Genomic DNA, 23,630 nt, shown 5'->3' on the forward strand with positions numbered 1-23,630 from the left:
CTATCACTGTGTTCTAGGTGTTTAAGTTTTAGGGTTCTGTCTATTTCTGTGTTCTAGGTGTTAGGATTCTGCGTTCTAGGTGTTTAAGTGTTAGGGTTCTGTCTATCTATGTGTTCTAGGTGTTTAAGTGTTAGGGTTCTGTCTGTGTCGTATCTGTGTTCTAAGTATTAAGGGATGTGGTTTTATGTTGTAGATCCTGAGGTTCATGGGCGACCCCCACCTGAATGGGGCTCAGGAGAACCTGTTTGGGAACTACATCATCCAGAGAGGACTGGCCAATCAGGGCCTGCGAGACGAGATCCTGGCTCAGCTGGCCAACCAGGTGTGGCGGAACCCTAACCATGACAACGCAGAGAGAGGCTGGCTGCTGCTGCTGGGGTGTGTCTGCTGCTTCCCCCCCTCCGCCAAGCTGCACACACATCTACTGAAGTAAGAACACACACCTACTGAAGTAAGAACACACACCTACTGAAGTAAGAACACACACACACACACACACACATCTACTGAAGTAAGAACACACACACACATCTACTGAAGTAAGAACACACACACACACCTACTGAAGTAAGAACACACACACACACACACCTACTGAAGTAAGAACACACACACACACCTACTGAAGTAAGAAAACACACACACACCTACTGAAGTAAGAACACACACACACACACACACCTACTGAAGTAAGAACACACACACACACCTACTGAAGTAAGAACACACACACACACCTACTGAAGTAAGAACACACACACACACCTACTGAAGTAAGAACACACACACACACACCTACTGAAGTAAGAACACACACACACACACCTACTGAAGTAAGAACACACACACACACCTACTGAAGTAAGAAACACACACACACACCTACTGAAGTAAGAAACACACACAACACCTACTGAAGTAAGAACACACACACACACCTACTGAAGTAAGAACACACACACACACCTACTGAAGTAAGAACACACACACACACCTACTGAAGTAAGAACACACACACACACACCTACTGAAGTAAGAACACAACACACACCTACTGAAGTAAGAACACACACACACACCTACTGAAGTAAGAACACACACACACACACCTACTGAAGTAAGAACACACACACACACACACCTACTGAAGTAAGAACACACACACACACCTACTGAAGTAAGAACACACACACACCTACTGAAGTAAACACACACACACACCTACTGAAGTAAGAACACACACACACACACCTACTGAAGTAAGAACACACACACACACACACCTACTGAAGTAAGAACACACACCTACTGAAGTAAGAACACACACACACACCTACTGAAGTAAGAACACACACCTACTGAAGTAAGAACACACACACACACACACCTACTGAAGTAAGAACACACACACACACACACCTACTGAAGTAAGAACACACACCTACTGAAGTAAGAACACACACACACACACACCTACTGAAGTAAGAACACACACACACACACCTACTGAAGTAAGAGCACACACACACACCTACTGAAGTAAGAACACACACACACACCTACTGAAGTAAGAACACACACACACACCTACTGAAGTAAGAACACACACACACACCTACTGAAGTAAGAACACACACCTACTAAAGTAAGAACACACACACACACACACCTACTGAAGTAAGAACACACACACACACACCTACTGAAGTAAGAACACACACACACACCTACGGAAGTAAGAACACACACACACCTACTGAAGAACACACACACACACCTACTGAAGTAAGACACACACACCTACTGAAGTAAGAACACACACACACACCTACGGAAGTAAGAACACACACACACACCTACTGAAGAACACACACACCTACTGAAGTAAGAACACACACCTACTGAAGTAAGAACACACACACACACCTAGTAAGAACACACACACACACACACACCTACTGAAGTAAGAACACACACACCTACTGAAGTAAGAACACACACACACACACCTACTGAAGAACACACACACACACACACACCTACTGAAGTAAGAACACACACACACACCTACTGAAGTAAGAACACACACCTACTAAAGTAAGAACACACACACACACCTACTGAAGTAAGAACACACACACACACACACCTACTGAAGTAAGAACACACACACACACACACCTACTGAAGACACACACACACACACCTACTGAAGTAAGAACACACACCTACTGAAGTAAGAACACACACACACACCTACTGAAGTAAGAACACACACACACACCTACTGAAGTAAGAACACACACACACACACACCTACTGAAGTAAGAACACACACACACACCTCTACTGAAGTAAGACACACACACACACACCTACTGAAGTAAGAACACACACACACACCTACTGAAGTAAGAACACACACACACACACACCTACTGAAGTAAGAACACACACACACACACACCTACTGAAGTAAGAACACACACACACACCTACTGAAGTAAGAACACACACACACACACACCTACTGAAGTAAGAACACACACACACACACACCTACTGAAGTAAGAACACACACACACACCTACTGAAGTAAGAACACACACACACACACCTACTGAAGTAACACACACACACACACACCTACTGAAGTAAGAACACACACACACACACCTACTGAAGTAACACACACACACACACACCTACTGAAGTAAGACACACACACACACCTACTGAAGTAAGAACACACACACACACACACCTACTGAAGTAAGAACACACACACACACACACCTACTGAAGTAAGAACACACACACACACACCTACTGAAGTAAGACACACACACACCTACTGAAGTAAGAACACACACACACACCTACTGAAGTAAGAACACACACCTACTGAAGTAAGAACACACACACCTACTGAAGTAAGAACACACACCTACTGAAGTAAGAACACACACACCTACTGAAGTAAGAACACACACACACACCTACTGAAGTAAGAACACACACCTACTGAAGTAAGAACACACACACCTACTGAAGTAAGAACACACACCTACTGAAGTAAGAACACACACACACACACACCTACTGAAGTAAGAACACACACACACACACACCTACTGAAGTAAGAACACACACACACACCTACTGAAGTAAGACACACACACACACACACCTACTGAAGTAAGAACACACACACACACACACCTACTGAAGTAAGAAACACACACACACACCTACTGAAGTAAGACACACACACACACACACACCTACTGAAGTAAGAACACACACACACACCTACTGAAGTAAGAACACACACACACACACACCTACTGAAGTAAGAACACACACACACACACACCTACTGAAGTAAGAACACACACACACACACACCTACTGAAGTAAGAACACACACACACCTACTGAAGTAAGAACACACACACACACCTACTGAAGTAAGAACACACACCTACTGAAGTAAGAACACACACACCTACTGAAGTAAGAACACACACCTACACCTACTGAAGTAAGAAACACACACACACACACCTACTGAAGTAACACACACACACACCTACTGAAGTAAGAACACACACACCTACTGAAGTAAGAACACACACCTACAAAGTAAGAACACACACACACACCTACTGAAGTAAGAACACACACACTGAAGTAAGAACACACACACACACACCTACTGAAGTAAGACACACACACACACACACCTACTGAAGTAAGAACACACACCTACTGAAGTAAGACACACACACACACCTACTGAAGTAAGAACACACACACACCTACTGAAGTAAGAACACACACACACACACACCTACTGAAGTAAGAACACACACACACACACCTACTGAAGTAAGAACACACACACACACCTACTGAAGTAAGAACACACACACACACACACCTACTGAAGTAAGAACACACACACACACCTACTGAAGTAAGAACACACACACACACACACCTACTGAAGTAAGAACACACACACACACACACCTACTGAAGTAAGAACACACACACACACCTACACACACACACCTACTGAAGTAAGAACACACACACACACACCTACTGAAGTAAGAACACACACACACACACCTACTGAAGTAAGAACACACACACACACACACCTACTGAAGTAAGAACACACACACACACCTACTGAAGAACACACACACACACCTACTGAAGTAAGAACACACACACACACCTACTGAAGAACACACACACACACCTACTGAAGTAAGAACACACACACACACCTACTGAAGTAAGAACACACACACACACACACCTACTGAAGTAAGAACACACACACACACCTACTGAAGAAGAACACACACACACACCTACTGAAGTAAGAACACACACACACACCTACTGAAGTAAGAAACACACACACACACCACCTACTGAAGTAAGAAACACACACACACACACCTACTGGAAGAAGAACACACACACCTACTGAAGTAAGAACACAAGAAGACACACACACACCTACTGAAGTAAGAAACACACACACACACACCTACTGAAGTAAGAACACACACACACACACACCTACTGAAGTAAGAACACACACCTAACACACACACACACCTACTGAAGTAAGAACACACACACACACCTACTGAAGTAAGAACACACACACACACACACCTACTGAAGTAAGAACACACACCTACTGAAGTAAGAACACACACACACACACACCTACTGAAGTAAGACACACACACCTACTGAAGTAAGAACACACACACACACACACCTACTGAAGTAAGAAACACACACACACACCTACTGAAGTAAGAACACACACACACACCTACTGAAGTAAGAACACACACACACACACACCTACTGAAGTAAGAACACACACACACACCTACTGAAGTAAGAACACACACCTACTGAAGTAAGAACACACACACACACACCTACTGAAGTAAGAACACACACACACACACCTACTGAAGTAAGAACACACACACACACCTACTGAAGTAAGAACACACACACACACACACCTACTGAAGTAAGAACACACACACACACACACCTACTGAAGTAAGAAAACACACACACACACCTACTGAAGTAAGAACAACACACACACACACCTACTGAAGTAAGAACACACACACACACACACCTACTGAAGTAAGAACACACACACACACACACCTACTGAAGAAGAACACACACACACACCTACTGAAGTAAGAACACACACACACACACACCTACTGAAGTAAGAACACACACACACACACACCTACTGAAGAACACACACACACACCTACTGAAGTAAGAACACACACACACACCTACTGAAGTAAGAACACACACACACACACCTACTGAAGTAAGAACACACACACACACCTACTGAAGTAAGAACACACACACACACAAGAAGAAACACACACACACACACCTACTGAAGTAAGACACACACCTACTGAAGTAACACACACACACCTACTGAAGTAAGAACACACACACACACCTACTGAAGTAAGAACACACACACACACCTACTGAAGTAAGAACACACACACACACCTACTGAAGTAAGAACACACACACACACCTACTGAAGTAAGAACACACACACACACACACCTACTGAAGTAAGAACACACACACACACACACCTACTGAAGTAAGAACACACACACACACACCTACTGAAGTAAGAACACACACACACACACACCTACTGAAGAACACACACACACACCTACTGAAGTAAGAACACACACACACACCTACTGAAGTAAGAACACACACACACACCTACTGAAGTAAGAACACACACACACACCTACTGAAGTAAGAACACACACACACACCTACTGAAGTAAGAACACACACCTACTGAAGTAAGAACACACACACCTACTGAAGTAAGAACACACACACACACCTACTGAAGTAAGAACACCTACAGAACACACACCTACTGAAGTAAGAACACACACCTACTGAAGTAAGAACACACACCTACTGAAGTAAGACACACACCACTGAAGTAACACACACACCTACTGAAGTAAGAACACACACACACACCTACTGAAGTAAGAACACACACACACACACCTACTGAAGTAAGAACACACACACACACACACCTACTGAAGTAAGAACACACACACACACCTACTGAAGTAAGAGCACACACACACACCTACTGAAGTAAGAACACACACACACACACACCTACTGAAGTAAGAACACACACACACACCTACTGAAGTAAGAACACACACACACACACCTACTGAAGTAAGAACACACACACACACACACCTACTGAAGTAAGAAACACACACACACACCTACTGAAGTAAGAACACACACACACACCTACTGAAGTAAGAACACACACACACACACACCTACTGAAGTAAGACACACACACACACACCTACTGAAGTAAGAACACACACACACACACACCTACTGAAGTAAGAACACACACACACACCTACTGAAGAACACACACACACACCTACTGAAGTAAGAACACACACACACACCTACTGAAGTAACACACACACCTACTGAAGTAAGAACACACACACACACCTACTGAAGTAAGAACACACACACACACACACCTACTGAAGTAAGAACACACACACACACCTACTGAAGTAAGAACACACACACACACCTACTGAAGTAAGACACACACACCACACTACTGAAGTAACACACACACACACACACCTACTGAAGTAAGAACACACACACACACACCTACTGAAGAACACACACCTACTGAAGTAAGAACACACACCACTGAAGAACACACACACCTACTGAAGTAAGAACACACACACACACCTACTGAAGACACACACACCTACTGAAGTAAGAACACACACACACACACACCTACTGAAGAAACACACACACCTACTGAAGGAAGAACACACACACACACACCTACTGAAGTAAGAACACACACACACACACCTACTGAAGTAAGACACACACTGGTGAACACACACACCTACTGAAGTAAGAACACACACCTACTGAAGTAAGAAGAACACACACACACACACACCTACTGAAGTAAGAACACACACCTACTAAGTAAGAACACACACACACACACCTACTGAAGTAAGAACACACACACACACACCTACTGAAGTAAGAACACACACACACACCTACTGAAGTAAGAACACACACACACACACACCTACTGAAGTAAGAAACACACACACACACACACCTACTGAAGTAAGAACACACACACACACACCTACTGAAGTAAGAAACACACACACACACACCTACTGAAGTAAGAACACACACACACACCTACTGAAGTAAGAACACACACACACACACACCTACTGAAGTAAGAACACACACACACACACCTACTGAAGTAAGAACACACACACACACCTACTGAAGAACACACACACACACCTACTGAAGTAAGAACACACACACACACCTACTGAAGTAAGAACACACACACACACACACCTACTGAAGTAAGACACACACACACACACCTACTGAAGTAAGAACACACACACACACACACCTACTGAAGTAAGAAGAACACACACACACACACACCTACTGAAGTAACACACACCACACACACACCTACTGAAGTAAGAACACACACACACACCTACTGAAGTAAGAACACACACACACACACCTACTGAAGTAAGAACACACACACACACACCTACTGAAGTAAGAAACACACACACACACACCTACTGAAGTAAGAACACACACACACACCTACTGAAGTAAGAACACACACACACACCTACTGAAGTAAGAACACACACACACCTACTGAAGTAAGAAACACACACACACCTACTGAAGTAAGTAAACACACACACACACCTACTGAAGTAAGAACACACACACACCTACTGAAGTAAGAACACACACACACACCTACTGAAGTAAGACACACACACACCTACTGAAGTAAGACACACACACACACCTACTGAAGTAGAACACAACACACACCTACTGAAGTAAGAACACACACACACCTACTGAAGTAAGAACACACACACCTACTGAAGTAAGACACACACACCTACTGAAGTAAGAAACACACACACACCTACTGAAGTAAGAACACACACCACTGAAGTAAGAACACACACACCTACTGAAGTAAGAACACACACACACACCTACTGAAGTAAGAACACACACCACTGAAGTAAGAACACACACCTACTGAAGTAAGAACACACACCTACTGAAGTAAGAACACACACCTACTGAAGTAAGAACACACACCTACTGAAGTAAGACACACACCACTGAAGTAAGAACACACACACACCTACTGAAGTAACACACACCTACTGAAGTAAGAACACACACACCTACTGAAGTAAGAAACACACACACACACCTACTGAAGTAAGAACACACACACCTACTGAAGTAAGACACACACACACACCACTGAAGTAGGAACACACACCTACTGAAGTAAGAACACACACACACCACTGAAGTAAGAACACACACACACCTACTGAAGTAAGAACACACACACACACCTACTGAAGTAAGAACACACACACACACCTACTGAAGTAAGAACACACACACACCTACTGAAGTAAGAACACACACACACACCTACTGAAGTAAGAACACACACACACACCTACTGAAGTAAGAACACACACACACACCTACTGAAGTAAGAACACACACACACACCTACGGAACACATGGTCCTACCTGCCCACCATTGTCTCCTAGGTTTGTGTCTGACCACGCCCCTGCTGGTTGCCGGGCACTGCTGCAGCACCGGCTGATCCAGGCCAATCAGAAGTCCCGGCTGTTATCAGGCTCCGCCCCTGAGACAGCACGCACCTATCCACTGTCTCTGTTGGAGTGGACAGCCAATAGGAAGAGGGCTAACATGGTGCTGCAGGTGTCCTGCTTCGACGGTGAGCTGCGCTTTCTGATGACATCACAGAGCTGTCTACTAACTGACAGACACAGAAACACAAGGGGGACAACTGCTTATCTCCATAACTCTCCTCTCTCTCTGTCTGTCTGTCTGTCTGTCTGTCTGTCTGTCTGTCTGTCTGTCTGTCTGTCTGTCTGTCTGTCTGTCTGTCTGTCTGTCTGTCTGTCTGTCTGTCTGTCTCTCTCTCTCTCTCTCTCTTCTCTCTAGGAGAATCGTTCCTGTGTCCCGTACAATCCTGGACCAGCGGAGAAGATCTAGCGGGAGACATCCTGCGACACAGGTATCCTATCCTACCATCCTACTACACAGGTATCCTATCCTACCATCCTACGACACAGGTATCCTATCCTACCATCCTACGACACAGGTATCCTATCCTACCATCCTACGACACAGGTATCCTATCCTACCATCCTACGACACAGGTATCCTATCCTACCATCCTACTACACAGGTATCCTATCCTACCATCCTATGACACGGGTATCATATCCTACCATCCTACTACACAGGTATCCTATCCTACCATCCTACTACACAGGTATCCTATCCTACTACACGGGTATCCTATCCTACCATCCTGCGACACAGGTATCCTATCCTACCATCCTACTACACAGGTATCCTTCCTACCATTCTACTACACAGGTATCCTATCCTACCATCCTACTACACAGGTATCCTATCCTACTATACAGGTATCCTATCCTACCATCCTACGACACAGGTATCCTATCCTACCATCCTATGACACAGGTATCCTATCCTACTATACAGGTATCCTATCCTACCATCCTACTACACATGTATCCTATCCTACCATCCTACGACACAGGTATCCTATCCTACCATCCTACTACACAGGTATCCTATCCTACCATCCTACTATACAGGTATCCTATTCTACTACACAGGTATCCTATCCTACCATCCTACTACACAGGTATCATATCCTACCATCCTACTACACAGGTATCCTATCCTACCATCCTACGACACAGGTATCCTATCCTACCATCCTACTACACAGGTATCCTATCCTACCATCCTACTACACAGGTATCCTATCCTACCATCCTACTACACAGGTATCCTATCCTACCATCCTACAACACAGGTATCCTATCCTACCATCCTACTACACAGGTATCCTATCCTTCCATCCTACTACACAGGTATCCTATCCTACCATCCTACGACACAGGTATCCTATCCTACCATCCTACTACACAGGTATCCTATTCTACCATCCTACTACACAGGTATCCTATCCTACTACACAGGTAACCTATCCTACCATCCTGCGACACAGGTATCCTATCCTACCATCCTACTACATAGGTATCCTTCCTACCATTCTACTACACAGGTATCCTATCCTACCATCCTATGACACGGGTATCATATCCTACCATCCTACTACACAGATATCCTATCCTACCATCCTACTACACAGGTATCCTATCCTACTACACAGGTATCCTATCCTACCATCCTGCGACACAGGTATCCTATCCTACCATCCTACTACACAGGTATCCTTCCTACCATTCTACTACACAGGTATCCTATCCTACCATCCTACTACACAGGTATCCTATCCTACTACACAGGTATCCTATCCTACCATCCTGCGACACAGGTAGCCTATCCTACCATCCTACTACACAGGTATCCTATCCTACCATCCTACTATACAGGTATCCTATCCTACCATCCTACTACACAGGTATCCTAATACACAGGTATCCTATTCTACTACACAGGTATCCTATCCTACTATCCTACTACAAAGGTATCCTATCCTACCATCCCACTACACAGGTATCCTATCCTGCCATCCTACTACACAGGTATCCTATCCTACCGTCCTACGACACAGGTATCCTATCATACCATTCTACTACACAGGTATCCTATCCTGCCATCCTACTACACAGGTATCCTATCCTACCATCCTACGACACAGGTATCCTTTACTACTATCCTACTACACAGGTATACTATCCTACCATCCTATAACACAGATATCATATCCTACTACACAGGTATCATATCCTACCATGCTACTGCACAGGTATCCTATCCTACCATCCCACTACACAGGTATCCTATCCTACCATCCTACTACACAGGTATCCTATCCTACCATCCTACTACCCAGGTATCCTATCCTACCATCCTACTACACAGGTATTCTATCCTACCATCCTACTTCACAGGTATCCTATCCTACCATCCCACTACACCGGTATCCTATCCTGCCATCCTTCTACACAGGTATCTTATTCTACTACACAGGTATCCTATCCTACTATCCTACTACAAAGGTATCCTATCCTACCATCCCACTACACAGGTATCCTATCCTACCGTCCTACGACACAGGTATTCTATCATACCATTCTACTACACAGGTATCCTATCCTGCCATCCTACTGCACAGGTATCCTATGCTACTATCCTACGACACAGGTATTCTATCCTACTACACAGGTATCCTATTTTCTCTACTGTCTGTCTGTGTTCCAGTAGTGGAGTGTGTGAGGTGTGGAGGGGGTGTTCTATACTGTCTGTCTGTGTTCCTGTAGGGGAGTGTGTGAGGCGTGGAGGGGGTTTTCTATACTGATGAAGGAGCATGGGCAGTGGGCGGAGCTAGCCGGTCATGATTACGTCATGGATCTGGTGGGTATATCACACACACCACATACACACATTAAGCTAACTGAGAGTTATCATGCTAACTGAGAGTTATCAGGTTAACTGAGAGTTATCAGGTTAACCGAGCGTTATCAGGGTAACGGAGAGTTATCAGGCTAACGGGAGTTATCAGGCTAACGGGAGTTATCAGGCTAACGGGAGTTATCAGTCTAATTCAGAGTTATCAGGCTAACTGAGAGTTATCAGACTTTCTGAGAGTTATCAGGTTAACCGAGAGTTATTAGGTTAACCGAGAGTTATCAGGCTAACTGAGAGTTATCAGGCTAACTGAGAGTTATCAGGCTAACTGAGAGTTATCAGGCTAACTGAGAGTTATCAGGCTAACAGAGAGTTATCAGGCTAACAGAGAGTTATCAGGCTAACAGAGAGTTATCAGGCGAACTGAGAGTTATCAGGCGAACTGAGAGTTATCAGGCGAACTGAGAGTTATCAGGCGAACTGAGAGTTATCAGGCGAACTGAGAGTTATCAGGCGAACTGAGAGTTATCAGGCGAACTGAGAGTTATCAGGCGAACTGAGAGTTATCAGGTTAACTGAGAGTTATCAGGTTAACCGAGAGTTATCAGGCTAACCGAGAGTTATCAGGCTAACCGAGAGTTATCAGGCTAACCGAGAGTTATCAGGCTAACCGAGAGTTATCAGGCTAACCGAGAGTTATCAGGCTAACCGGCCCTAACTGAATCCTGTTTTAGATCCCAGACTTTGAAAATGTCTGGCCCTAACTGAATCCTGTTTTAGATCTCAGACTTTGAAAAGGTCTGGCCCTAACTGAATCCTGTTTTAGATCTCAGACTTGGAGCTGCCGTCCGACTTCCCCAAACAGAAGAGTTACTTCATCATCTCAGCTGAGGATCCTAATAGGGTTCGAACCAACGCCAGCCTGTGAGTCCAAACACACACAAACCCAAACCCAAACCCTTCACTGGGGAGCTAACACAGGTCTCAGGGAATGTTACTAATCACCCAGCCAGGAGGATTGGTTCATCAGGGAAACTGTGGGCTCTGATTGGCCCAACACACTAATCACCCAGCCTGTTTGTGTGACCAGGACTCTGTTTGGCAGTGGTTTTGACAGTGATGAAGAGCTGCCCCCACCCTTCCTCAGCGCCACCCAACCTGCGTACAGCCTGCCAGGCTCTGACGGATACTCCAGCCATGGTACACACACACACACACACACACAGCACACAGACACACGCACACAGCACACAGCACACAGACACACAACACACACACAAACACACACACACACAAGCACACAGCACACACACACACACACCAGTATAGTGATATTAACAGTGTCTCCTCTCCAGTGGAGTCTGATGTGTTCAGCCATGGTCAGACTGAGAGAGGGGTGGATCGCTACCTGGACAGCCTCTTCAACCCTGTGTTATCAGACGGCAGCACGGTGAGACACACACAGTGTGTGTGTGTGGGTGTGGGTGTGTGCATGTGTGTGGGGGGGGTGGGTGGGTGTGGGTGTGTGTGTGTGGGGGGGGCAGTATGAATGGAGCAGACTGCAGCGGGGGATTAAGTTACTAAACTACACAGGTATCATATCCTACCATCCTACCGTATTTCATACAACCGGAGGGCTGCTGGATTCAGACCCCAGGTTCCTTCTTCTGCCATAGGGCCCTGGAGCAAACACAACACATCATAACATATAACATAACACATCATAACATAACACAACACACATCATAACATATAGCATAACACATCATAACATATAACACAACACATCATAACATATAACATAACACATCATAACATATAACATAACACATCATAACATAACACAACACACATCATAACATAACACAACACACATCATAACATATAGCATAACACATCATAACATATAATATAACACATCATAACATATAGCATAACACATCATAACATATAATATAACACATCATAACATATAATATAACACATCATAACATATAGCCTAACACATCATAACATATAACATAACACATCATAACATATAAACATAACACATCATAACATATAACATAACACATCATAACATAACACATCATAACATATAATATAACACATCATAACATATAGCATAACACATCATAACATATAGCATAACACATCATAACATATAATATAACACATCATAACATATAACATAACACATCATAACATATAACATAACACATCATAACACATAACATAACACATCATAACATATAACATAACACAACATAACATATAACATAACACATCATAACATATAACACAACACATCATAATATAACACAACACACATCATAACATGTAATATAACACATCATAACATATAACACAACACATCATAACATATAAACATCATAACATATAACACAACACATCATAACATAACACATCATAACATATCATAACATATAACATAAACATCATAGCATATAACATAACACATCATAACATATAACATAACACATCATAACACATCATAACATAACACAACACATCATAACATATAACATAACACAACACACATCATAACATAACACATCATAACATATAACATAACACAACACACATCATAACATAACACATCATAACATATAACATAACACAACATAACATATAACATAACACATCATAACATATAACATAACACATCATAACATATAACATAACACATCATAACATATAACATAACACAACATAACATATAACATAACACATCATAACATATAGCATAACACATCATAACATATAGCATAACACAACATAACATATAGCATAACACATCATAACATATAACATAAAACAACATAACATATAACATAACACATCATAACATATAGCATAACACATCATAACATATAACATAACACAACACATCATAACATATAGCATAACACATCATAACATATAACACAACACATCATAACATATAACACAACACATCATAATATAACACAACACACATCATAACATGTAGTATAACACATCATAACATATAACACAACACATCATAACATAACACACCATAACATATCATAACATATAACATAACACATCATAACATATAACATAACACATCATAACACATCATAACATAACACAACATCATCATAACATAACACAACACACATCATAACATACCACATCATAACATATAACATAACACAGCATAACATATAACATAACACATCATAACATATAGCATAACACATCATAACATATAACATAACACAACACAACACACATCATAACATAACACATCATAACATATAGCATAACACAACATAACATATAGCGTAACACAGCATAACATAACATAACACATCATAACATATAACATAACACAACATAACATATAACATAACATATCATAACATAACACATCATAACATATAACACAACACATCATAACATATAACATAACATATCATAACATAACACATCATAGCATAACACATCATAACACATCATAACACATCATACCACATCATAACACATCATAACATAACACATCATAACACATCGTAACATGACATAACATAACACATCATAACACATCATAACACATCATAACATAACACATATAACATAACACATCATAACATATAACATAACACAACATAACATATAACATAACACATCATAACAGAATACATCATAACACATCATAACATAACACATCATAATACATCATAACACATCGTAACACATCATAACACATCATAACATAACACATCATAACATAATACATCATAACACATCATAACACATCATAACATAATACATCATAACATAATACATCATAACACATCATAACATAACACATCATAACATAACACATCATAACATAATACATCATAACATAATACATCATAACATAATACATCATAACATAACACATCATAACATAATACATCATAACATAATACATCATAACACATCATAACATAACACATCATAACATAACACATCATAACATAATACATCATAACGCATCATAACATAACACATCATAACACAACATATCATAACATAACACATCATAGCATAATACATCATAACATAACACATCATAACACATCATAACATAATACATCATAACAAATCATAATATAACACATCATAACACATCATAACACATCATAACATAACGCATCATAATACATCATAACATAACACATCATAACACATCATAACATACCGCATCATAACATAACACATCATAACATAACACATCATACCACATCATAACATAACACATCATAACATAATACATCATAACATAATACATCATAACACATCATAATACATCATAACATAATACATCATAATACATCATAACACATCGTAACATAATACATCATAACACATCATAACACATCATAACACATCATAACATAATACATCATAACACATCATAATACATAACATAACACATCATAACACATCATAACACATCATAATACATCATAACACATCATAATACATCATAACATAATACATCATAATACATCATAACACATCATAACATAATACATCATAACACAACATAACACATCATAACATAACACATCATAACATAATACATCATAACACATCATAACATAATACATCATAACACATCATAACACATCATAACACATCATAACATAATACATCATAACACATCATAACATAATACATCATAACACATCATAACATAACACATCATAACACATCATAACATAATACATCATAACACATCATAACATAATACATCATAACATAATACATCATAACATAATACATCGTAACATAACACATCATAACACATCATAACACAACATAACACATCATAACACATCATAACACATCATAACATAATACATCATAATACATCATAATACAGCATAATACATCATAACATAATACATCATAATGCATCATAACACATCATAACATAATACATCATAATACATCATAACACATCATAACATAACACATCATAACACATCATAACACATCATAACACATCATAACATAATACATCATAACACATCATAACATAACACATCATAACACATCATAACATAATACATCATAACACATCATAACATAATACATCATAACATAATACATCATAACATAATACATCGTAACATAACACATCATAACACATCATAACATAATACATCATAACACATCATAACATAACACATCATAACACATCATAACATAATACATCATAACACATCATAACATAATACATCATAACATAATACATCATAACACATCATAACACATCATAACATAATACATCATAATACATCATAACACATCATAACATAACACATCATAACACATCATAACACATCATAACACATCATAACACATCATAACATAATACATCATAACACATCATAACATAATACATCATAACATAATACATCATAATACATCATAACACATCGTAACATAACACATCATAACACATCATAACACATCATAACAAACACATCATAACACATCATAACATAACACATCATAACACATCAGAACACATCATAACATAATACATCATAACATAAGACATCATAATACATCATAATACATCATAACATAACACATCATAACACATCGTAACACATCATAACACATAACATAATACATCATAACATAAGACATCATAATACATCATAATACATCACAACATAAGACATCATAATACATCATAATACATCATAACATAACACATCATAACACATCGTAACACATCATAACACATCATAACATAATACATCATAACATAAGACATCATAATACATCATAATACATCACAACATAAGACATCATAATACATCATAATACATCATAACATAACACATCATAACACATCATAACACATCATAACACATCATAACATAATACATCATAACACATCATAACATAATACATCATAACATAATACATCATAACACATCGTAACATAACACATCATAATACATCATAACACATCATAACACATCATAACAAACACATCATAACACATCATAACATAACACATCATAACACATCAGAACACATCATAACATAATACATCATAGCATAACACATCATAACACATCGTAACACATCATAACACATCATAACATAATACATCATAGCATAACACATCATAACACATCGTAACACATCATAACACATCATAACATAATACATCATAACATAATACATCATAATACATCATAACACATCATAACATAATACATCATAACATAAGACATCATAATACATCATAACACATCATAACACATCATAACATAATACATCATAACACATCATAACATAACACATCATAACACATCATAACACATCATAATACATCATAACACATCATAACATAACACATCATAACACATCATAACACATCATAACACATCATAATACATCATAACACATCATAACATAATACATCATAACACATAATAACATAATACATCCTCACACATCATAACATATACATCATAATACATCATAACACATCATAAAATAATACATCATAATACATCCTAACACATCATAACACATCATAATACATCCTAACATAATACATCATAATACATCATAACACATCATAACATAACACATCATAACATAATACATCATAACACATCATAGCATAATACATCATAACATAATACATCATAACATAATACATCATAACACATCATAACACATAACATAACACATCATAACATAACACATCATAACATATACATCATAACATATCACATCATAACACATCATAACATAATACATCACAACACATTATAACACATCATAATATAACACATCATAACACATCATAACATAATACAACATAACACATCATAACATAACACATCATAACATAATACATCATAACACATCATAACACATCATAACATAATACATCATAACACATCATAACATAATACATCATAACATAATGCATCATAACACATCATAACACATCATAATACATCATAACACATCATAATACATCATAACATAACACATCATAATACATCATAACATATCATAACACAACACATCATAATACATCATAACATATCATAACACATCACATCATAATACATCATAACACATCATAACATAATACATCATAATACATCATAATACATCATAACATAACACATCATAACACATCATAACATAATACATCATAATACATCATAACACATCATAATACATCATAACATAATACATCATAATACATCATAACACATCATAATACATCATAACATAATACATCATAATACATCATAACACATCATAACACATCATAACATAATACATCATAATACATCATAATACATCGTAACACATCATAACATAATACATCATAAAACATCATAATACATCATAACATAACACATCATAACATAATACATCATAATACATCATAACAATCATAATACATCATAACATAATACATCATAATACATCATAACACATCATAACACATCATAACATAATACATCATAATACATCATAATACATCATAACACATCATAACATAATACATCATAATACATCATAACACATCATAACATAACACATCATAATACATCATAACATAACACATCATAACATAATACATCATAATACATCATAATACATCATAATACATCATAACACATCATAACATAACACATCATAACACATAATAATACTTCATAATACATCATAACATAATACATCATAACACATCATAATACATCATAACACATCATAACATAATACATCATAATACATCATAACACATCATAACATAACACATCATAACACATCATAACATAATACATCATAACATAATACATCATAACACATCATAACATAACACATCATAATACTTCATAATACATCATAACATAACACATCATAACACATCATAATACATCATAACACATCATAACATAACACATCATAATACATCATAACACATCATAACATAACACATCATAATACATCATAACACATCATAACACATCATAATACATCATAACATAATCATCATAACACATCATAACATAATACATCATATCATAACACATCATAACATAACACATCATAACATATAACATAACACAACATAACACATCATAACATAATACATCATAACATAACACATCATAACACATCATAACATAATACATCATAACACATCATAACACATCATAACACATCATAACACATCATAACATAACACATCATAACATAATACATCATAACACATCATAACATAATACATCATAACACATCATAACATAACACATCATAACACATCATAACATAATACATCATAACACATCATAACATAATACATCATAACATAACACATCATAACATAACACATCATAACACATCATAACACATCATAACACATCATAACACATCATAACACATCATAACATAATACATCATAACACATCATAATACAGCATAATACATCATAACATAATACATCATAATACATCATAACACATCAAAACACATCATAATACAGCATAATACATCATAACATAATACATCATAATGCATCATAATACATCATAACACATCATAACATAACACATCATAACATAATACATCATAACACATCATAACATAATACATCATAACACATCATAACATAACACATCATAACACATCATAACATAATACATCATAACACATCATAACATAACACATCATAACATAACACATCATCATAATACATCATAACACAACATAACACATCATAACACATCATAACACATCATAACACATCATAACATAACACATCATAACATAATACATCATAATACATCATAACACATCATAACACATCATAACACATCATAACACATCATAACACATCATAACATAATACATCATACTACATCATAACACATCATAACATAACACATCATAACATAATACATCATAATACATCATAACATAATACATCATAACACATCATAACATAATACATCATAACACATCATAACATAACACATCATAACACATCATAACATAATACATCATAACACATCATAACATAATACATCATAACATAATACATCATAACATAATACATCGTAACATAACACATCATAACACATCATAACATAATACATCATAACACATCATAACATAACACATCATAACACATCATAACATAATACATCATAACACATCATAACATAATACATCATAACATAATACATCATAACATAATACATCGTGACATAACACATCATAACATAATACATCATAACACATCATAACATAACACATCATAACATAATACATCATAACATAACACATCATAACATAATACATCATAATACATCATAACACATCATAACATAACACATCATAACACATCATAACACATCATAACATAATACATCATAACATAACACATCATAACATAATACATCATAACATAACACATCATAACACATCATAACACATCATAACATAATACATCATAACATAATACATCATAACACATCATAACACATCATAACATAACACATCATAACACATCATAACACATCATAACACATCATAACATAATACATCATAACATAAGACATCATAATACATCATAATACATCATAACATAACACATCATAACACATCGTAACACATCATAACACATAACATAATACATCATAACATAAGACATCATAACACATAACATAATACATCATAACATAAGACATCATAATACATCATAATACATCACAACATAAGACATCATAATACATCATAATACATCATAACATAACACATCATAACACATCATAACACATCATAACATAATACATCATAACACATCATAACATAATACATCATAACATAATACATCATAACACATCGTAACATAACACATCATAATACATCATAACACATCATAACACATCATAACAAACACATCATAACACATCATAACATAACACATCATAACACATCAGAACACATCATAACATAATACATCATAGCATAACACATCATAACACATCGTAACACATCATAACACATCATAACATAATACATCATAGCATAACACATCATAACACATCGTAACACATCATAACACATCATAACATAATACATCATAACATAAGACATCATAACACATCAGAACACATCATAACATAATACATCATAACATAAGACATCATAATACATCATAACACATCATAACACATCATAACATAATACATCATAACACATCATAACATAACACATCATAACACATCATAACACATCATAATACATCATAACACATCATAACATAACACATCATAATACATCATAACACATCATAACACATCATAACATAATACATCATAACACATCATAACATAACACATCATAACACATCATAATACATCCTAACATAATACATCATAATACATCATAACACATCATAACATAATACATCCTAACACATCATAACACATCATAATACATCCTAACATAATACATCATAATACATCATAACACATCATAACATAACACATCATAACATAATACATCATAACACATCATAACATAATACATCATAACATAATACATCATAACATAATACATCATAACCCATCATAACACATCATAACATAACACATCATAACATAACACATCATAACATAACACATCATAACATATCACATCATAACACATCATAACATAATACATCACAACACATTATAACACATCATAATATAACACATCATAACACATCATAACATAATACAACATAACACATCATAACATAACACATCATAACATAATACATCATAACACATCATAACACATCATAACATAATACATCATAACACATCATAACATAATACATCATAACACATCATAATACATCATAACACATCATAATACATCATAACATAACACATCATAATACATCATAACATATCATAACACAACACATCATAATACATCATAACATATCATAACACATCACATCATAATACATCATAACACATCATAACATAATACATCATAATACATCATAATACATCATAACATAATACACCATAAAACATCATAATACATCATAACATAACACATCATAACACATCATAACATAATACATCATAATACATCATAACATAACACATCATAACACATCATAACATAATACATCATAATACATCATAACACATCATAATACATCATAACATAATACATCATAATACATCATAACACATCATAACACATCATAACATAATACATCATAATACATCGTAACACATCATAACATAATACATCATAAAACATCATAATACATCATAACATAACACATCATAACATAATACATCATAATACATCATAACACATCATAATACATCATAACATAATACATCATAATACATCATAACACATCATAACATAACACATCATAACATAATACATCATAATACATCATAATACATCATAATACATCATAACATAATACATCATAATACATCATAATACATCATAACATAACACATCATAACACATCATAACATAATACAACATAACACATCATACTACATCATAATACATCATAACATAATACATCATAATACATCATAATACATCACAACATAACACATCATAATACATCATAACATAACACATCATAACATAATACATCATAATACATCATAATACATCATAATACATCAGAACACATCATAACACATAACATAATACATCATAATACATCATAACACATCATAACATAACACATCATAACACATAATAATACTTCATAATACATCATAACATAATACATCATAACACATCATAATACATCATAATACAT

General features: G+C 36.4%; 1 protein-coding gene across 1 annotated transcript in view; it reads left to right on the forward strand.

The window, feature by feature from the left end:
- Positions 1-23,630, forward strand: part of LOC121844168 (unconventional myosin-XV-like) — a gene marked incomplete at its 5' end in the record, with an annotated part of 77,232 nt that overhangs the window by 12,824 nt on the left and 40,778 nt on the right. Inside the window, 7 exons of the mRNA XM_042314086.1 lie at positions 194-429; positions 8,836-9,026; positions 9,257-9,329; positions 11,641-11,734; positions 12,555-12,652; positions 12,819-12,928; positions 13,084-13,178. Coding sequence (XP_042170020.1) covers positions 194-429; positions 8,836-9,026; positions 9,257-9,329; positions 11,641-11,734; positions 12,555-12,652; positions 12,819-12,928; positions 13,084-13,178 — 897 coding nt within the window. The remainder of the gene's footprint in view (positions 1-193; positions 430-8,835; positions 9,027-9,256; positions 9,330-11,640; positions 11,735-12,554; positions 12,653-12,818; positions 12,929-13,083; positions 13,179-23,630) is intronic.

Source organism: Oncorhynchus tshawytscha, unplaced genomic scaffold, assembly GCF_018296145.1.
Source record: "Oncorhynchus tshawytscha isolate Ot180627B unplaced genomic scaffold, Otsh_v2.0 Un_contig_1447_pilon_pilon, whole genome shotgun sequence".
Taxonomy (NCBI): domain Eukaryota; kingdom Metazoa; phylum Chordata; class Actinopteri; order Salmoniformes; family Salmonidae; genus Oncorhynchus; species Oncorhynchus tshawytscha.